At 58.3% G+C, this 17925-nt stretch overlaps 3 protein-coding genes across 4 annotated transcripts; all 3 read left to right on the forward strand.

The window, feature by feature from the left end:
* The first annotated feature begins 264 nt into the window (after positions 1-264).
* On the forward strand, positions 265-10840 carry LRP10 (LDL receptor related protein 10). Of its 2 annotated transcripts, XM_065565297.1 has the most exons (8): positions 265-855; positions 888-1202; positions 2170-2199; positions 2744-2882; positions 3371-3555; positions 6478-7318; positions 7592-7721; positions 7979-10840. In XM_065565297.1, the coding sequence occupies exons 2-8, from the start codon at positions 1154-1156 to the stop codon at positions 8474-8476; spliced, it is 1872 nt and encodes a 623-aa protein (XP_065421369.1). In that variant the 5' UTR covers positions 265-855; positions 888-1153; the 3' UTR covers positions 8477-10840. The 2 variants fall into 2 exon arrangements, with proteins under 2 accessions (XP_065421369.1, XP_065421370.1); XM_065565298.1 differs by having other exon boundaries at positions 331-1202; positions 6481-7318.
* Positions 10110-12097, forward strand: LOC135975461 (uncharacterized). Its single transcript, XM_065566511.1, has 3 exons — positions 10110-10145; positions 10949-11073; positions 11188-12097. Exons 1-3 carry the CDS (start codon positions 10110-10112, stop codon positions 12095-12097), a joined length of 1071 nt encoding a protein of 356 aa, XP_065422583.1.
* A 330-nt stretch (positions 12098-12427) lies between these two features.
* On the forward strand, positions 12428-17636 carry REM2 (RRAD and GEM like GTPase 2). Its single transcript, XM_065565299.1, has 5 exons — positions 12428-13366; positions 13918-14184; positions 14406-14479; positions 14988-15195; positions 15786-17636. Exons 2-5 carry the CDS (start codon positions 13938-13940, stop codon positions 16046-16048), a joined length of 792 nt encoding a protein of 263 aa, XP_065421371.1. The 5' UTR covers positions 12428-13366; positions 13918-13937; the 3' UTR covers positions 16049-17636.
* Positions 17637-17925: the final 289 nt, after the last annotated feature.

The raw sequence follows: 17925 nt of genomic DNA on the forward strand, positions 1-17925 counted from the left end.
CTCCACAAAACCAGGGATCTTAAAGGGCCATTACCACAATTCTAGGACCCCCCCTCCCGAAAAAAAAAACAGAGCTCTTAAAGGGTCGGTACCACAGTTCTGGGACCCCCCCCCCCAAAACCAGGGATCTTAAAGGGCCATTACCACAATTCTAGGACCCCTCAAATAAAAAACCCAGGGCTCTTAAAGGGCCGGTACCACAATTCTGGGACCCCCCCCCCCCAATGCCAGGGTTCTGAAAGGGCCGGTACCGCAATTCCTGCCCCCTTTCCCACACACACAGAGTCCCCACGCAATGTTAGTTATGAACATTTCCAGCCACTGTTCAGGTGGCCACTAGGGGGCGCAGAGCAAGGAGCTGAGAGTCCGTGTAAACAGGAAATTGAGCAAACTGGTAGCACCGCAATTCTGAGACCCCCGCCCAATAAGGCTTCTAAAGGCGCAGCAGCGCCCTGCCAAAGAGGGGGTGTGGGCACAGAGACCTTCGCCCAGGGGCACCTCCCGCCTGAACCCCAAGATCCGCGCCGCGAGGGGGAGGGGCGAGTTAAAGGGCCCGTCATTGGCTCTAGGGGAAGGGGGGCAGCTCCCCCCCCCGACCTATAGGCTCCACACACACACACACCCGGCAGCGATATACTCTCCTAGCGATCGATAGAGATGTGCCCCCCCCCGCGCCCCGGAATGAGGGCCCCTGGGCGGGGGCACGGAAGGGTTAAGGCGAGGTGCCCGAAGGGGGGGGGGGCAAGAGAGAGAACAGGGGGTCACGTGACCCGGAAAGTTGCAAGCCCGGAAGCGAAGGAAGGAAACAAAGTTACCAGCGAAGGAGACGCGCGAGGGGCGGGGGGGAGGTTCTAGGCTCGGGAGCGAAACAGACCGGGGGGTTCTAGGCTCGGGAGCGAAACAGACCGGGGTGCGCGGAAGGAGGGAAGGAACCAGCCCGGCTGTGGGAGGGGGTGAAGGACCCCCCCACACGAATCCCTGCCCCCCCCCAGGGCGGAAGTCGGGGGATCGGGGCCCTCCAGAGCCGGGCGGGGGGAGCTCGGGGGGGGGGGGCGCGATATGTGCGGGTGCTAGGGGGGGAGGGGAATCAGCCCAGAAACCCTCCCCCACCTCCGGGGGCAAAACAAGATAACCGGGACGCCCCACCCTGAAAATGTCCCCCCTCGGGGCCGCCTGCATCCTGCTGCTTGGACTCGTCTGGGGTAAGAGATGCCGGTGCCCCTCACTCAACCCTGCCAGCCCGGCCGGTGCCCCTCACTCAACCCTGCCAGCCCGGCCCTGTCCCGTCCCCCGCCCCAGCCCGGCCGGTGCCCCTCACTCCCGATCCTCAACCCTACCAGCTCGGCCCTGTCCCCCCCCCCAGCCCGGCCGGTGCCCCTCACTCAACCCTGCCAGCCCGGCCCTGTCCCCCCCCCCCCCCCTCCAGCCCGGCCGGTGCCCCTCACTCAACCCTGCCAGCCCGGCCCTGTCCCCCCCAGCCCGGCCGGTGCCCCTCACTCAACCCTACCAGCTCGGCCCTGTCCCCCCCCCCCCAGCCCGGCCGGTGCCCCTCACTCAACCCTGCCAGCCCGGCCCTGTCCCCCCCCCCCCAGCCTGGCCGGTGCCCCTCACTCAACCCTGCCAGCCCGGCCCTGTCCCCCCCCCCCCCCCAGCCCGGCCGGTGCCCCTCACTCAACCCTGCCAGCCCGGCCCTGTCCCGTCCCCCGCCCCAGCCCGGCCGGTGCCCCTCACTCAACCCTGCCAGCCCGGCCCTGTCCCGTCCCCCGCCCCAGCCCGGCCGGTGCCCCTCACTCAACCCTGCCAGCCCGGCCCTGTCCCCCCCAGCCCGGCCGGTGCCCCTCACTCAACCCTACCAGCTCGGCCCTGTCCCCCCCCCCCCCCGCCCGGCTGGTGCCCCTCACTCCCGATCCTCAACCCTGCCAGCTCGGCCCTGTCCCCCCCCCCCCCAGCCCGGCCGGTGCCCCTCACTCCCGATCCTCAACCCTGCCAGCCCGGCCCTGCCCCCCCCCCAGCCCGGCCGGTGCCCCTCACTCAACCCTGCCAGCCCGGCCCTGCCCCCCCCCCCCCCAGCCCGGCCGGTGCCCCTCACTCCCGACCCGCAGCCCCCTGCCCGCCCAGCCCTGGGCTCCCCACTTTTTCTTCTTATCCCAGTTTATTTTCCCCCCATAGAAGCTGTTTCCTACACTGAGAGAGACTTGGGTGAGTGGGGGTTGGGGCCGAGTGTGAGAGGAGGGTTCTCTGGGGTGGAGAGAGTGGGACTGGGGTGCGGAGCCTGGGTGGGGGAGGGGAGAAGGACAGCGATTTGGGGGCTTGTGCGGGGAGGGGGAAGGGCGGGGATTGGGGTGCAAGGGGCTGGAGGAGGAGGGGGAAGGACAGGGATTGCGCTGCAGGGGCTGGTGGGAGAGGGGGAAGGGCAGGGATTGGGATGCAGGGGCTGGTGGAGAGGGGGAAGGGCAGGGATTGGGATGCAGGGGCTGGTGGAGAGGGGGAAGGGCTGGGATTTGGGGTGCATGGGGCTGGTGGGAGAGGGGGAAGGGCACGGATTGGGGTGCATGGGGCTGGTGGGAGAGGGGGAAGGGCACGGATTGGGGTGCAGGGGGGCTGGTGGGAGAAGGGGAGGGGGAAGGGTGGGGATTTGGGCTCGCTGGGTGTGGTAGCACTGTGATTGGGGGGCTGGATGTAGGGGAGGGGGACATGGACGGGGTCCATCGCTGACCTCTGCATCCCCCCCGCTCCTCGCCAGCCACCTGCCGTGCACCCCTGGAGGTGCGGGGGGAGAGCCAGGGGGTGATCCGCAGCTTCCCCCCCCGGCATGGCCGCATCCTGCCTGGCAAGTGCACCTGGGTCATCCTGGGGGGCCCAGAGGATGTGGTGACCATCAGGTGAGAGACCCCATGTAGCCCTCTGCCCCCCACCTCCTGCCCCCTCGCTCCCTCCCTCAGTCCTCACCTCAGCCCTCCCCCAACCACCCCCCTCTGCCAACGCCTACTGCCCCCTCCCCCAGTCCCTCTGCCCCCCGCCTCCTCCCCCCACCCCCACTCCTTCAGTCCTCCCCTGACCACCCCCCTCTTCCCCCGTCTCCTGCCTCCTCCCCCATTCCCTCAGTGCTCTCCTCACTCGCCCAGCCACTGCATTCTGCCCCATCCTGTCCACATCCTGCCCCGCCCCAGAGAAGAGCAAAAACAGTAATTATCCCAATTAACCTCCCTCCCCTCCCCAGCCTTGGGTCTGGAAGGGAGCTGGCGGCCCCTGGAGGGAAAGGCCCCAGTCCCCACCCCCCTGAGCCAGCCAGTCCCCGCCGTGGGGCCGGATGGGAGCCAAACCCTAGAGGGGAGAGGCCCCATGCCCATCCCCCGTCTCCTCTCTGCAGGTTCGAGCGGTTCCAGTTGGCGTGTGGGGAGGCGAAACTCTACATTTGGGCTCACTCCTACCCCCACCAGGCCCTCTGCGGCTCCCGGCTCCCCGCCCCCCTGGAGTACAGGGGCACCAATGTCACCCTGAGCTACGGGCGCACCTGGACGGTGGCAGAAGGATTCCAGCTCCGCTACGAGAGAGGTGGGGGCCTGGCTGGAAAACAGGGTGGGGGTTGCACCTGAGAGGGGGTGGATAACTGATCAGTCTGTCTCTCCACCCTAATGTGCCCCTTCCAGTCATCCATATGCGACCCAACCCAACCATCCATCCATCCCCACCCGACGTGACCCAACCATCCATCCATCCCCATATGACTCAACCATCCATCCATTCCCACACAACCCGACCCAACCATCCATCCATCCCCACCCGACGTGACCCAACCATCCATCCATCCATCCATCCCCATATGACCCAACCATCCATCCATTCCCACACAACCCGACCCAACCATCCATCCATCCCCACCCCACGTGACCCAACCATCCATCCATCCCCACCCCACGTGACCCAACCATCCATCCATCCCCACACAATCTGACCCAACCATACATCCTCACCCAACCCAACCATCCATCCATTCCCACACGACCTGACCCAGCCCTCCATCTCCACCCAACCCAACCCAACCATCCATCCCCACACAACACAACCCAACCATCCATCCATCCCACCCGACGCAACCCAACCATCCATCCATCCATCCATCCATCCCCACACAACCAACCCAACCATCCATCCATCCCCACCCGCCCGACCGAACCATTCATCCCCACCCGACGTGACCCATCCATCCATCCCCATACAATCCCACCATCTATTCCCACACGACACGACCCAACCATCCATCACAACCCAACGTGACCATCCATCCCCACCTGCCCGACCCAACCATCCATCCGCACCCAACGCGACCCAACCATCCATTCCCATTGGACGCAATCCAACCATCCATCCATCCCCACCCGCCTGACCGAACCATCCATCCATACTCACCCGACCCAACCATCCATCCTCACACAACCCAACCATCCATCCATCCCCACACAACACAACACAACACAACACAACACAACCAACCATCCATCCACCCCCACCCGACCCGACCCAACCATCCATCCATCCCCACACAAACCAACCATCCATCCATCCCCACCTGCCCGACCCAACCATCCATCCCCACCCGACGCGACCCAAGCATCCATCCATCCCCACCTGCCCGACCCAAGCATCCATCCATCCCCACCTGCCCGACCCAAGCATCCATCCATCCCCACCTGACATGACCCATCCATCCCCACCCAACCCAACCATCCATCCCCAACCCAACCCAACCATCCATCCCCACATGACCTGACCCAACCCTCCATCTCCACCAAACCCAACCCAACCATCCATCCCCACCTGACACGGCCCAACCATCCATCCATTCCCACACAACCCAACCATCCATCCATCCCCACACAACCAAACCCAACCATCCATCCCCACACGACCTGACAATCCATCCATCCCCACCTGCCCGACCCAACCATCCATCCATCCCCACACAAGCCAACCATCCATCCCCACCCAACATGACCCAACCATCCATTCCCATACGACACTACCCAACCATCCATCCCCACCTGACATGGCCCAACCATCCATCCATTCCCACCCGCCCGACCGAACCATTCATCCCCATCCGACGTGACCCAACCATCCATCCATCCCCACACAACCCAACCATCCATCCATTCCCACATGATCCGACCCAACCATCCATCCATTCCCACACGACACAACCCAACCGTCCATCACAACCCGACGTGACTCAACCATCCATCCCCACCCACCCAACCCAACCATCTATCCATTCCCACACAACCCAACCATCCATCCATCCCCACACAACCTAACCCAACCATCCATCCATCCCCACACAACCTAACCCAACCATCCATCCATCCCCACACAACCTGACAATCCATCCATCCCCACACGACCTGACCATCCATCCATCCCCACCCAACGCGACCCAACCATCCATCCATCCCCACCCAACGCGACCCAACCATCCATCCATCCCCACCCAACACGACCCAACCATCCATCCCCACCTGCCCGACCCAACCATCCATCCCCACCCGATGCGATCCAACCATCCATCCATCCCCACCCGACCCGACCAAACCATTCATCCCCACACAACCCAATCCAACCACCCATCAATCCCTACACAACCCAACAACCCATCCATCCCCACACAACCCACCAAACCCAACCATCCATCCCCACACAACCCAACCATCCCCACACAACCATCCATCATCATCTGCCCGACCCAACCATCCATCCGCACCCGACCCAACCAAATAATCAATCCTCACATAACCCAACCAAATCATCAATATTCACACAACCATCCATCCCCACACAACTCAACCCAACCATCCATCCCCACACCACCCAACCATCCATCCATCCATCCCCACACCACCCAACCATCCATCCATCCATCCCCACACCACCCAACCATCCGTCCATCCATCCCCATATGACCCAACCATCCTGTGATGTTATTGACATGAACTATGACCATATAGATCATTGTTGCAACCAAAGTCCTATGGTTGCACCAAAACTTGTACAAAGGAGATCTATGGAAAGGTGATGATTTGCTGGTTTTGATTGTGCTGTCTACATGTGTGTATCAGTTTTGTATTTGAAGTCATGAATATTGGCTCTGTACTTGTATCTCAATGTGTTTTGATTCTAAGTAGTCTCAGTGAAGTATTTCCTCAAGTTTCTTGAGACAGGACTATTCTCAGTAAGTGCCCAATCAAGAAACACTTAACTGACAATGGACTTTGGGAGATGCCAATCCACATCTGAGCTTTCCTGGGAACGTTCAAACTAACATGTAAACAATGGCGTCAGCCTGCAAAAATCTGAATCATTCATGGACATGTGACTTGCCCAGGTGGCTACAAACTCCATCTTGTTGCTGTGATTTTGCACAGAAGAACAAAGAGAGAATATGAAAGGCCTGTCCCTGTCTCACTCTCTCTCTCGTTCCAGCAGGTCCCCTCCTCTCTGCCTCACCTCCATCTTGTAACCTGACCCTGGATGATTTCTATGGGGTCTTCTCTCCGCCTGCCTGGCCTGGAGGCCCTGCTGGAGCCCTCGTCCGGTGCCGCTGGGCCCTGGACCCCCACGACAGTCGCCCCCTCACTGTGCTCTTCACCACGCTGGACCTGGCTCCGAACGACTCCCTAGAGGTGTACGAGGGCCACCCAGACCTGTTGGCCGAGCCGCGGCTGCTGCGGCGTGTGGATGCGGCCAGCAACGGGCAGCCAGTGGTGGTGGAGTCGCCCTCCAGCCGGGCGTGGGTGGCCTGGCAGGGCCTGGGGGGCCGTGGCTTCAACGCCACCTACCACGTGCGTGGGTTTTGCGTGCCCTGGCAGCGGCCCTGCGGCCGGGGGGACGAGGCCCGGTGCTACGGGGAGGCGGAGCGCTGCGATGGCATCTGGCACTGCCCAGACGGGGCGGACGAGGAGCACTGCCCAGGCTGCCCAGAAGGGAGCTACCCCTGCCGGGGTGGCGCCGGCGGCCCCTGCTACGCACCCGCTGACCGGTGCAACTACCAGACACTGTGCCCGGACGGGGCGGACGAGCGGGGCTGCTGGCACTGCCAGCCCGGCAACTTCCGGTGCGGGGACGGGCGCTGCGTCTACGAGGCCTGGCGCTGCGACGGGCAGCCTGACTGTGCCGACGCCTCCGACGAGGTCTCCTGCCCCTACACCCTGCCCCGCAAGGTGGTGGCAGCCGCGGCCATCGGCAGCCTGGTCTGCGGCCTCCTGCTGGTCATCGCGCTGGGCTGCACCTGCCGGCTGTACGCCGTGCGCAGCCGGGAGTACAGGTGGGGGCGGGGCTCTGGGGTGGGGGCAGGTCTATGAGATGGGAGGGGCTCTGGGGTGGGGGTACGGCTCTGGACAACAGACAGGGCTGTAGGGGCAGGGCGCGGGGCTATGGGATGGGGTGGATGGGGGTGGAGCTATCAGGTGGGTGGGGCGGGGCTATGGGGAGAGGCGGGATCAGGGGCAGATGAACCCGGAGTTGGGGGTTGTGGGGAAGGGGGGCTGGGGTGGAAAGCCCATCTGTCGCCATCTCATGGTCTCCCCCACCCCCACAGCCTCTTCGCCCCCCTGTCCCGCAGCGATGCCCAGCTGGTCCGGCAGGAGGCGCCCCCGTCCTATGGGCAGCTCATCGCACAGGGGCTGGTCCCACCCCTCGAGGACTTCCCCACCGAAAGCCCCGGGCAGGTGAGACGCATCCACCCTGCACCCCATTGAGCCCCCCCACTGCAGCCACCACAACCCTGTCTCCACAAAGAGAGACCCCACTCCAGCCCCACACCCTGAGCCCCCGTGACCCAGCTCCCACTGAGCGACCCACCACTCCTAGGCTTCCACACCCCCTCCCCACAGCCCCCACAGCTTCCCCACACAGAGCCTGGATCCCCGAGCATGGGGGGGCTCCCTCCCTCTGGTGCTGACCCCCCGCCCCTCTCTCATTGCAGACGTCGCTGCTGGGGAATCTACGCTCTCTGCTCCATCTGCTCCAGCACGAGCCGGTTGGGGGGCGCCGGGCGCGCCGCCCCCCCCGCCCCCTGCGCCGCCTGCTGCGCCGCCTACGCCGCTGGGGGTTGCTGCCCCGCTCCACCCCAGCCGCCCGCCCCCCTGCCGCCCCCCCTGCCCAGCCCCTTCCAGACGCTGCCAGCCAGGAGGAAGGGGGGGCAGCTGGTGGGCCCGATGAGGCCCCGCCCCTGCCGCAGAAAGTCCCGCCCCCTGGGCCAGAGCCCCCCACAGCCACGCCCCCCACGGGCCCCCAGCGGCTGCCCAGGGGGATGATGGGGGCCCTCCGCGGGTGCCTCTTCCCCTCCCCCGAGGGCTGTGGGGAGCCCCCGAGCCTCTCACCCTCCCCCGAGGGGGAGGACGACGTTCTGCTAGTGCCCCTCGCTGAGTCCCGGCCCTCCCCCCCTGCTGAGGCCCTGGATGACGACCCCCTCCTCACCTGAGCGCCCCCCGCCAGGCCCCATTGCCTTTAAGAACCCAGCAGCCAACAGTGAGAGTGGTTAAGCCACCCCTGCCCCCAACAGGGGTCAACTGGGGTGGCAATATCTGTGAGGGTCTCAAAAACTCACCCGCAAAGGATGGTGCCATTGCACATTGCCTTTAAGGACTTAATGCTAACTGAGCAGAGAGAAAACATTTGCCTGCCAGTTAAAAAAGCTCTTCAAGGGCATTGCCTTTAAGAACCTGGCGGCTAATCGGGGAGCAGGGCAGCGCGGCTGGTTGAACCAATCACACCCACCCCCCAGAGGCCAGTTCTGGCTGCATCTGACCAGAAGGAAAAATATTTGTGTGGCAGTCAAAAAAGGCTCTTAAAAGGGATGTGTCCTTTAGAAATGTTTGTATGGCTGTTCTAAATAACATCTTAAAGGTGCTGGAGCCCTATTAGAGGAGGAAAGAAATGGCAGTTAAAAAAGACTCTTAAAGGCGACGGCTCAGCTGGCAATAATTTTCCTCTTCTATGAGTTGAAATTTTCTATCATCAATTATTTTTTCATACCTGGGTTAGAAAAATGAACCTTCGCACATTTCTTTTTGCAGTGCCTGATAAATGAATCTTTACGGTAAGCAAACCTTTTTTGGTGTGGAGGTTAAAAAAAGGTCTTTTAAAGGCAATGGGCAAAATCAGCAGCATTTTACTCCCTGTTGGCTAAAATGTGGTTCTGATTGAAACAAAAAAAAAGAAATCGACAGAAAATGAATATGTAAGTTTATGTGGCTGGGATTCTCCGTGCAAAATATTTGCATGGCTGTCAAAAAAGAAAACTCTTAAAGGTAATGATCATTTAACCTCCTCTAGAGATTGTTTTAAATGATTGGGTTTTTTTTAAATATGACTTAGAAGAGACAATGTGCGTCTGTATTCCACTGACAAATCAAACAGTGATTCTGAATGTCAAAAGATATATGTGGCAGTTAAATATATATATATATATATATATTCTTAAAGGCAATGACTAAATCTGAAAGATTGTCGGCCATTTTTGATAGATTTTTTTAATATATGTGTCATTTTTGTAAAGAAGGTGAGAAATAAGATTAAAAGAAATGTGTGTGTCTATGGATGGGGGAAATTAACATGAGAGTCTTGGCACCAAATATTTGTATTGTAAACTGATTTTTAAAGGCAATGGCAAAAGCGTTTAACCAGATACTGTGAGAGGTTTTTTTTGTTTGTCTTTTTTTTTTTTTTTTTTGTAGATATATTTTTAAATGCAAAATCGGAAGCTGAGTTTTCACAAGTTCCACAGCTAGAAAAGTTGGACTTGATTCTCAACCCAGACTCTTTGTGTTGCTGGTTTTTTTTTTTTTTTTTTTTTTTAATAAGCTTCTTAACGGCAAAGTTTGGATCAGAAAAAAAGACACCAACTTTTTGCAGTGAAGTTTTATTTGGTTTGCTTGTTCGCTTGTTTGTTTTGTACAATTATATTTGAAAGAGAGGAACTAGGGAGAAAATCAAGTTGCAAATCTATGCCCCAGAAAATTGAGGTGGGGGATGTCAGTGGAAAGCATTTGCCTGGCCATTGACAAATAAAAACAAGTGGGTTTATCTGTACCCAAAATAAATCAACATCAGCCATGACTCACTATACAGCTTACTTGCGAAATACAACGGTGAGACTGAAAATGTAACCAGCCTTGTAGAGAACTTTTTAAAAGAGAAAATAGACGATAACTTGGTGCATCAGCGTATGCAACAGAAGAGACGCAGTGCAAAAATTTGTGTGGCAGACAAAAAAAAAAAATCTTAAGGGTAATAGCCAGGTGGGGAAAATTTAACCAAGTTTTTCTGAAGAACTTGTTTTATTTCAAAATGAGAAATAGCTGGAAAATAAGATTAAAAATCTACATAGCTGCAAAATTAGAATCCCAGGTGTAAAACATTTACGAGGCAGTCAAAAAATCAAATATTCAAGGCAATGGCCAAAATGGAAAATTGTTTCCGGCTCGTTCGTCCATAATTTTGTAAAAAGAGAGGGACAACAAATTTGAGCATCGGCCTATGTAAAAAATAAGATGAGAATTCACGCTGCGTAATATTTGTGTGGCAGTCAAAAAATACAAGGTTCTTCAAGACAATGGCCAGGTGGAAAATTGGAGCCATCTCTTGTGTAGCAATTTCTCTCAGTATGACGGAACCAGCAGGTTTTCCAGGCTGGTGGTTTGATTGCAGGTCGAGGTTCGTGATTATTTTGGTATATTTGCCCTGGGGGCTTGAGGCCAATCAGATTTCTTGTTAGAATGTTGCCTATTATTGTCTGTTCAAATTATTGCTAAGAATTCAAGAAAAAATACATTTAAGAAGAAAACATTGTGATGCTTTTTCCTCCCCCTCTGAGCAGAGTAACAGGCATTTAATGAGCAAGAACCCGCCAGGTGGAGTGAGAGCGTAAGAGCCTTCTACTGCTGCTAACTAGGAGAATGCCCCCTGTAGAGAAACGGCGGCCACTTCAACTGTGGGGGCTCTGCGTTCAGCTCCTACTCCTACATGCACCTATCTATCCCATTACAGCATCCAGCTATCTAGCTATCCCTATCCACCCTAGCTATCCCTGTACACCCCCTCTATCTATCTATCTATCTATCTATCTATCTATCTATCTATCTATCTATCTATCTATCTATCTATCTATCCCTGTACACCCCCTCTATCTACCTATCTATCCCTGTACACCCCCTCTATCTATCTATCTATCTATCCCCATCCACCCTATCTATCCCTGTACACCCCATCTATCTATCTATCTATCTATCTATCTATCTATCCCTGTACACCCCCTCTATCTATCTATCTATCTATCTATCTATCTATCTATCTATCTATCCCTGTACACCCCCTCTATCTATCTATCTATCTATCTATCTATCTATCTATCTATCTATCTATCCCTGTACACCCCCTCTATCTATCTATCTATCTATCTATCTATCCCTGTACACCCCCTCTATCTATCTATCTATCCCTGTACACCCCATCTATCTATCTATCTATCTATCCCTGTACACCCCATATCTATCTATCTATCCCTGTACACCCCATCTATCTATCTATCTATCTATCTATCTATCTATCTATCTATCCCTGTACACCCCATATCTATCTATCTATCCCCATCCACCCCCTCTATCTATCTATCTATCTATCCTCATCCACCCCCTCTATCTATCTATCTATCCCCATCCACCCCCTCTATCTATGCCTGTACACCTATCTATCTATCTATCTATCTATCTATCTATCTATCTATCTATCCCTGTACACCCCCTCTATCTATCTATCTATCTATCTATCTATCTATCTATCCCCGTACACCCCCTCTATCTATCTATCTATCTATCTATCTATCTATCTATCCCCATCCACCCCCTCTATCTATCTATCTATCTATCTATCTATCCTCATCCACCCCCTCTATCTATCTATCTATCTATCTATCTATCTATCTATCTATCTATCTATCTATCTATCTATCTATCTATCCCCATACACCCCCTCTATCTATCTATCTATCTATCTATGCACACCAAAGATAGATAGATCGATAGAGTGGGGTGGATGGGGATAGATAGATAGATAGATAGATAGATAGATAGAGGGAGTGTTCCTGGGGATGGATAGATAGATAGAGGGTGTGGATGGGGATAGATAGAGGGTGTGGATGGGGATAGATAGAGCGGGTGGATGGGGATAGGTAGATAGATAGAGGGGATGGATGGGGATAGATAGATAGAGGGGGTGGACGGGGATAGATAGATAGAGGGGGTGGACGGGGATAGATGGGGTGTACGGGGATAGATAGATAGATAGAGGGGGTGTACGGGGATAGATAGATAGATAGAGGGGGTGTACGGGGATAGATAGAGGGGGTGTACGGGGATAGATAGATAGAGGGGTGTACAGGGATAGATAGAGGGGTATATGAGGATAGATGGGTGGAAGTGGGGGGATGGGTAGAGACGGGGGAGTGGGGGAGGCTGGATTCTCTCTCTGTAATTAGCGGCTCACTCTCATTAGCTGCTAAGTTGGAAATTATTCAATTAGTCATGGGCGGGAAAATGCCAGGGAGGATCAATTATCGGGGTGGGGGGGGGCGAGTCTCCCAGCGAGGCTGGTGCCTGAGCGCCCCCCCCCCCCCGGCTGGATTGGGGGGGCTGCAGGCTGGTGCGTCAGCCAGCGACCCCCCCAGCCCCATCTATCCCCCCATACACCCTCCCAGCCAGTCCCCATGCCGCCGCCTGCCCCTCCCCCGGCAACCAGCGACTCCCCCAGACCCATTGGTCCCCCCACCCCCATACACCCCCATAGCCAGTCCCCATGCCCCCCTGGCAGCCAGCGACCCCCCCCCAGCCCCATCTATCCCCCCATACACCCTCCCAGCCAGTCCCCATGCTGCCGCCTGCCCCTCCCCCGGCAACCAGCGATTCCCCCAGACCCATTGGTCCCCCCACCCCCATAGCCAGTCCCCATGCCCCTCCCCCGGCAAGCAGGGACTCCCCCCCGTCCCATCGGTCCCCCCACCCCCATAGCCAGTCCCCATGTTCCCCCACCCCGCATCAGTCGGCCATCGCCCCCCCTCCCAGCTCCCTGCCCCCCGAATCCGGCGGCCCCGAAGAGCGCCAGGGCTTTTGCTGGGGGGCACGGGCGTGGGGGGGTCTCCTGCCCCCCTCACGCGTGACCTCACAGGGGCGGGGCGTCCCCCCGGCGGGCGGAGGGGGGTTGGGGGTTTAAAGGGAGCCGCTTCCCGGCCGGCTCCGGAGAGACGCGAGCGCCGGGGACTGAGGCAGCGGCAGGAACCAGCCCCGGGACCCCCGGACCGGCCCTGACCGGGCAGCAGGTGGGGGCGCGCGGGTGAGGGAAGGAGATCGGGGGGATGGAGCGAGAGATGGGGTGTGGGGGGGGGGAACCGATGGGGCTTGGCGTGCTGGGGGCAGGGGGTGGGTGCTGGGGCGATGGGAGGGGTGCTGTGGAGTGGGGGGATTCGGGTGCTGGGGGAGGGAGTTGGGGGACGGGGGTGCTGTGGAGTGGGAGGATTGGGGTTCCGGGGGGAGGAGGTTGGGGGGAGGGGGTGCTGGGGAGGGAAGGTGCTGGGGGGGAGAGGTTGGGTGCTGGGGGAGGGAGTTGGGGGACGGGGGGTGCTGTGGAGTGGGGGGATTGGGGTGCTGGGGAGGGAAGGTGCTGGGGGGAGAGGTTGGGTGCTGGGGGAGGGGTCTGGGGGACGGGGGGTGCTGTGGAGTGGGCGGATTGGGGTGCTGGGGAGGGAAGGTGCTGGGAGTTCTGGGGGAGGGGTTGGGTGCTGGGGGAAGGGAGGAGCTGGGGGAGGGGGGGTTATTGTACTTATTTCACCTCCCCTCTCGCCTGTGTCCCCCGCTCCCCCTGCCCCCCCAGCTCTGCCCCCCAGCCCCCCCATGGCGCTGCCCCCCCTGGGGGGGCTCCGGGGGCCCCGCCGGGGCAGCCTGCCCCTGCCCCCCAAGCACCAGCTGCGGCGGGAGGCAGCGGTGGAGGAGCCGGACTCGCCCCCCGAGTCGCCGGGGGGGTCGCCGGGGGGGCCCTACCGGGTGGTGCTGGCAGGCGAGAGTGGCGTGGGGAAGACGGCGCTGGCCGGCATCTTCGGGGGGCTGCCGGACGGAGCCCCCCGCGAGGACGAGCACCCCGGTGAGTGCCGGGGGGGGGGCTGGGGGGTGGAAGCGGGTGCAGGAGAGGGTGGGGGGCTGGTGGGGGGAAGAGGCGGGAACTGGGGTCCCCCTGATTCTGTTGGGTCCCCTGCCCCAGGGACGCTGTCCTGTCTCAGGGTAGTGGGGGCCCCTGGCTGTAAGGGGGGTGCCCACAGCTCTGGGGAACTGGCGCCCCCCGCCCAATTGTGGTTCCCCCTCCAGCGGACACGTACGAGCGCCGCCTGTCGGTGGACGAGGAGCTCACCACCTTGATCCTCTACGACATCTGGGACCAGGTGAGACCGGGAGGGGGCGGGGTGCATGCAAATGTATGCAAATGAGTTAATTGCCTGCAGCATGGTCTGGCTTTGGAGGCCAGCGGGCTGATGCTGATGCATGCAAATTGAGCCTCCGAGCCAGTGGCTGCTTTGTTAATTATATGCAGAGCTGTGTACGTGATGCATGGAGTTGGAGTGGGGGGCTCTGCATGTACATTTATGCAAATGAGGCAGAGAAGAGTGGTGCGTGAAATGAATGCAAATACATGTAAATATATGTAAATTAATGCAAGTGTGCACAGGTTGGACCTATGCAGGCCAATACATGCGGCTCATTGGAGGGAATTGATAACATGCAAATTTATGCGTATGTATGCAAATTAACGCATGAGGCTGGAGGGTGCATGACATGAACTAGCCAATAACGTGCTGGCTGGAGGAAGGCGGGGCCTCACTTAATACATGCAGATCTATGCGGATCTCCGGGGTGCTGACGGGGGGGTTCTGGGGGCACCTCTCCCCCCAGGGCGAGGCGGGCGGCTGGCTGCAGGAGTCATGTCTGCAGACGGGCGACGCCTTCCTGCTCATCTTCTCGGTGACCGACCGGCGCAGCTTCAGCCGCGTCCCCCAGACCCTGCTGCGCCTGCGGGAGGGAAGCCCCCACCCCGACCCCCCCGTCATCCTGGTGGGCAACAAGAGCGACCTGGCGCGCTCCCGAGAGGTCTCGCTGGAGGGTGAGTGACCCCGGAGGACCCCTCAACTGCCCTGACCCCCCCATCACCCAGGGGCCCCCCTAAACCACCCAGAGACCTGCCCTGACCCCCACATGCTGCAGGGGGCCCCTTAAAGCACCCTGAGCCCATCCCCCAGGGGGCCCCCTAAACCACCCTGAGACTTGCCCTGACACCCCCATCACCCGGGGGGCCTGCTAAACTGCCCTAAGCCCATCCCCCAGCAGGCCCCCAAACACCTGTCTGATCCTCCGTAGACCCTAAACTGCCCTGATCCCCCCCAGCCCCTCCAAACTGCCATCACACCTGTCCCCACCCTGACTAGCTCCTGAGCCCCCAACCTGCCCCCCGCTACCTGATCTCCCCCAAACCTCCTATGCTCCCCCCAAACACCCTGAACCCCTGCCCCTCACTGCCCCAATCCCTAGGGACCCCCCAATCTACCCCCAGTCCATAGAACCCCCCTTAACCTGCCCCCAACCTCCCTGCCCCCCCAATTCCCCCTCACCCCCACTGAGCCCCCTCAGCCCCAGGGCAGGGAGGGGGGCAGCTGGGCACAGGTCACTAATGTGGCCTCTTGGCCCACCCCCCAGAGGGCCGGAGTCTGGCTGTGATGCTGAGCTGCAAACACATCGAGACGTCGGCTGTGCTGCACCACAACACGCGGGAGCTGTTCGAGGGGGCCGTGCGCCAGATCCGCCTGCGTCGGCACCGGCCGGCCGGGGATGGGGGCCCGGGCGGGCGCAGAGAGAGCCTCACCAAGAAAGCCAAGCGCTTCCTCTCCAGCCTGGTCCCACGCAACGGCCGGTTCTTCAAGCAACGCTCCAAGTCCTGCAACGACCTCTCCGTGCTGTGAACCAGCCCTTTAAGAGGCAGCCTCCCCCACCCGCCAGTGGCCGGATTTTTAAAAGCCGCTCCTGGGCGGAGACTCCCACAATCCCTCTGGCTTCGCACCTCCCTGGCCTCCGCTTTGCCAGCTGGGTGAGACTTAATTTTTGTCCTCCGTAGCTGCACACATCAACTTTAAGACGACCTTAAAGGCGCTGTGTTTAGTTGGACAATCAGGGACCTAGTGCACCGGAGGTTTTTTTTGTCTGCCGTAGCCACGCACTTTTCTCCTGTAAGAAAGTGTTGAAGGAGCTGTGGCAATGGGACACGCCGGGAAGCCTTTGCGCTGGATTTTGTTTGCCGTAGTTGTGTGCGTCGCCTTTAAGAGGGACTTAACAGCGCCACATCATTGGAGAGGCCTGGCCGCCTTTGGGCTGGGTTTCTTATTTGTGTCTCTCACCTTTAAGAGGGTCTTAAATCTCAGCAAGAGTTTTTAAGGTACCACCTCCAAGCGGAATTTGTTGTTTGCCCTCCATGTTTGCACACTTCACCTTTAAGGAGGTATTAAAGGCCTCCTCCAAGCCAAAGCCTGTTTTATTTGTCCGCCACACTTCTGCCCCTCACCTTTAAGAGGAGCTTAAAGGTGCCAGGTTGGAACTCTTTGAACAGGCGGCTGATGGATGGCTTTAAACTGGATTTAATATTTGACCTCTGCAATTGTGTGCTGCACCTTTAAGAAGATTTTAAAGGCATGGACTTTAATCGAGCCTTATTATTTGTCCACATTCCTTGAATCCACCGACCTGCGAATGTTATACTGAGACACCGGCTGGCTTTGTCTTGGACTCAGTATTTACCCTCCACACCTGTGCACCTCACCTTTAAGAGACTCAAAGTCACCAGCTGGGGAACGAGTTAATCAGCTACTTCAGCGCCTTGTCCTGGAAGCTTTATTTCTTTATTTATTGTCCTCCAGATTTGTGCACTTCTCCTTGCACGAGCTCTTAAAGGTACTGACTTTCCAGTCCTTCACATTTGTGCCCCTCACCTTTACGACGCTCCGTGGGAGCCTGCGGGCAAGGTCAGACGTGAAAAACTTCCTACTGGCCTGCCATATGTGGGCACCTCGCCTTTAAGAGCATGTTAAAGGCATGACTCAGGTCACATTTTCTTTGGCTAGTTTTTTTCCAGGAAGAATGGATATTTGCCCTCCCGCTCTGTGATAGGCATCTTTAAAAAGCTCTTAAAGACACAGAGCTTTCACTCAAACATGCGGAGTGAACTACTTTGTAAACCTCCCATTTAAGAGACTCGTAAAGGCATCAACTTGGGGCACCCTCCCCCACAAGACATTGTGATTTGTCCATGTGCACCTCCCCTTTAAGAACAGCTAAAAAGGCACCGACTGGACAACCTGCCCTAGCAGCCCACCCCTTTAAGAGAGAGACTCTTAAAGGGATAGGTGGATTCTCCCCTCTGGGTCTCTGCTTTAATTTCCTGGGGACCCCCCCACCTCAGCTGGGCACCCCCCTTGCCCCCTGCTGAGCCTCTGGGGAATGGGGGCCATTTTGGGGGTGTGGCCTCCTGCTCTCAATTAAAGCCCTTTTCTACCACAAGCTGGGAACTGCATCGTTATTGGGGGGAAGGGAAGGGTGGAGGATCCCACAGAGCCCTGGTTATGCTCCTTGCAGTAGCTCTGGGGGTGAACAGGCTGAATGGGGGGGACCCTCCCCCCCAGAACCCCCTGTGCCCTGGGCTCCTGCCCAAGTCCAGGGATGTCCCAAATGCCTCCCCCAACGCTTTCCCCAACAGCCCTCCCACACCCCAATTCTCAGCCCCGGACTCTTCCCCTACGCCGGGCCCCTCACCCCCCTGCTCCTAGCACCATCCCAGCTCCTCCCCCAC

The sequence above is a fragment of the Chrysemys picta genome, chromosome 13 (assembly GCF_011386835.1).
Source record: "Chrysemys picta bellii isolate R12L10 chromosome 13, ASM1138683v2, whole genome shotgun sequence".
In the NCBI taxonomy this organism is placed as follows: domain Eukaryota; kingdom Metazoa; phylum Chordata; order Testudines; family Emydidae; genus Chrysemys; species Chrysemys picta.

Excerpts from the sequence above, each read along its gene's own strand:
- REM2 (XM_065565299.1), top strand. The coding sequence starts at position 13,938 with ATGGCGCTGCCCCCCCTGGGGGGGCTCCGGGGGCCCCGCCGGGGCAGC. Across the intron at positions 14,185-14,405 it reads CCGCGAGGACGAGCACCCCG|CGGACACGTACGAGCGCCGC; the intron begins GTGAGTGCCGGG and ends TTCCCCCTCCAG. Across the intron at positions 14,480-14,987 it reads TCTACGACATCTGGGACCAG|GGCGAGGCGGGCGGCTGGCT; the intron begins GTGAGACCGGGA and ends CTCTCCCCCCAG.
- LOC135975461 (XM_065566511.1), top strand. The coding sequence starts at position 10,110 with ATGACTCACTATACAGCTTACTTGCGAAATACAACG. Across the intron at positions 10,146-10,948 it reads CTTACTTGCGAAATACAACG|GAGAATGCCCCCTGTAGAGA; the intron begins GTGAGACTGAAA and ends GCTGCTAACTAG. Across the intron at positions 11,074-11,187 it reads TCTAGCTATCCCTATCCACC|CTATCTATCCCTGTACACCC; the intron begins CTAGCTATCCCT and ends CCCTCTATCTAC.
- LRP10 (XM_065565297.1), top strand. The coding sequence starts at position 1,154 with ATGTCCCCCCTCGGGGCCGCCTGCATCCTGCTGCTTGGACTCGTCTGG. Across the intron at positions 1,203-2,169 it reads GCTGCTTGGACTCGTCTGGG|AAGCTGTTTCCTACACTGAG; the intron begins GTAAGAGATGCC and ends TTCCCCCCATAG. Across the intron at positions 3,556-6,477 it reads CCAGCTCCGCTACGAGAGAG|CAGGTCCCCTCCTCTCTGCC; the intron begins GTGGGGGCCTGG and ends CTCTCGTTCCAG.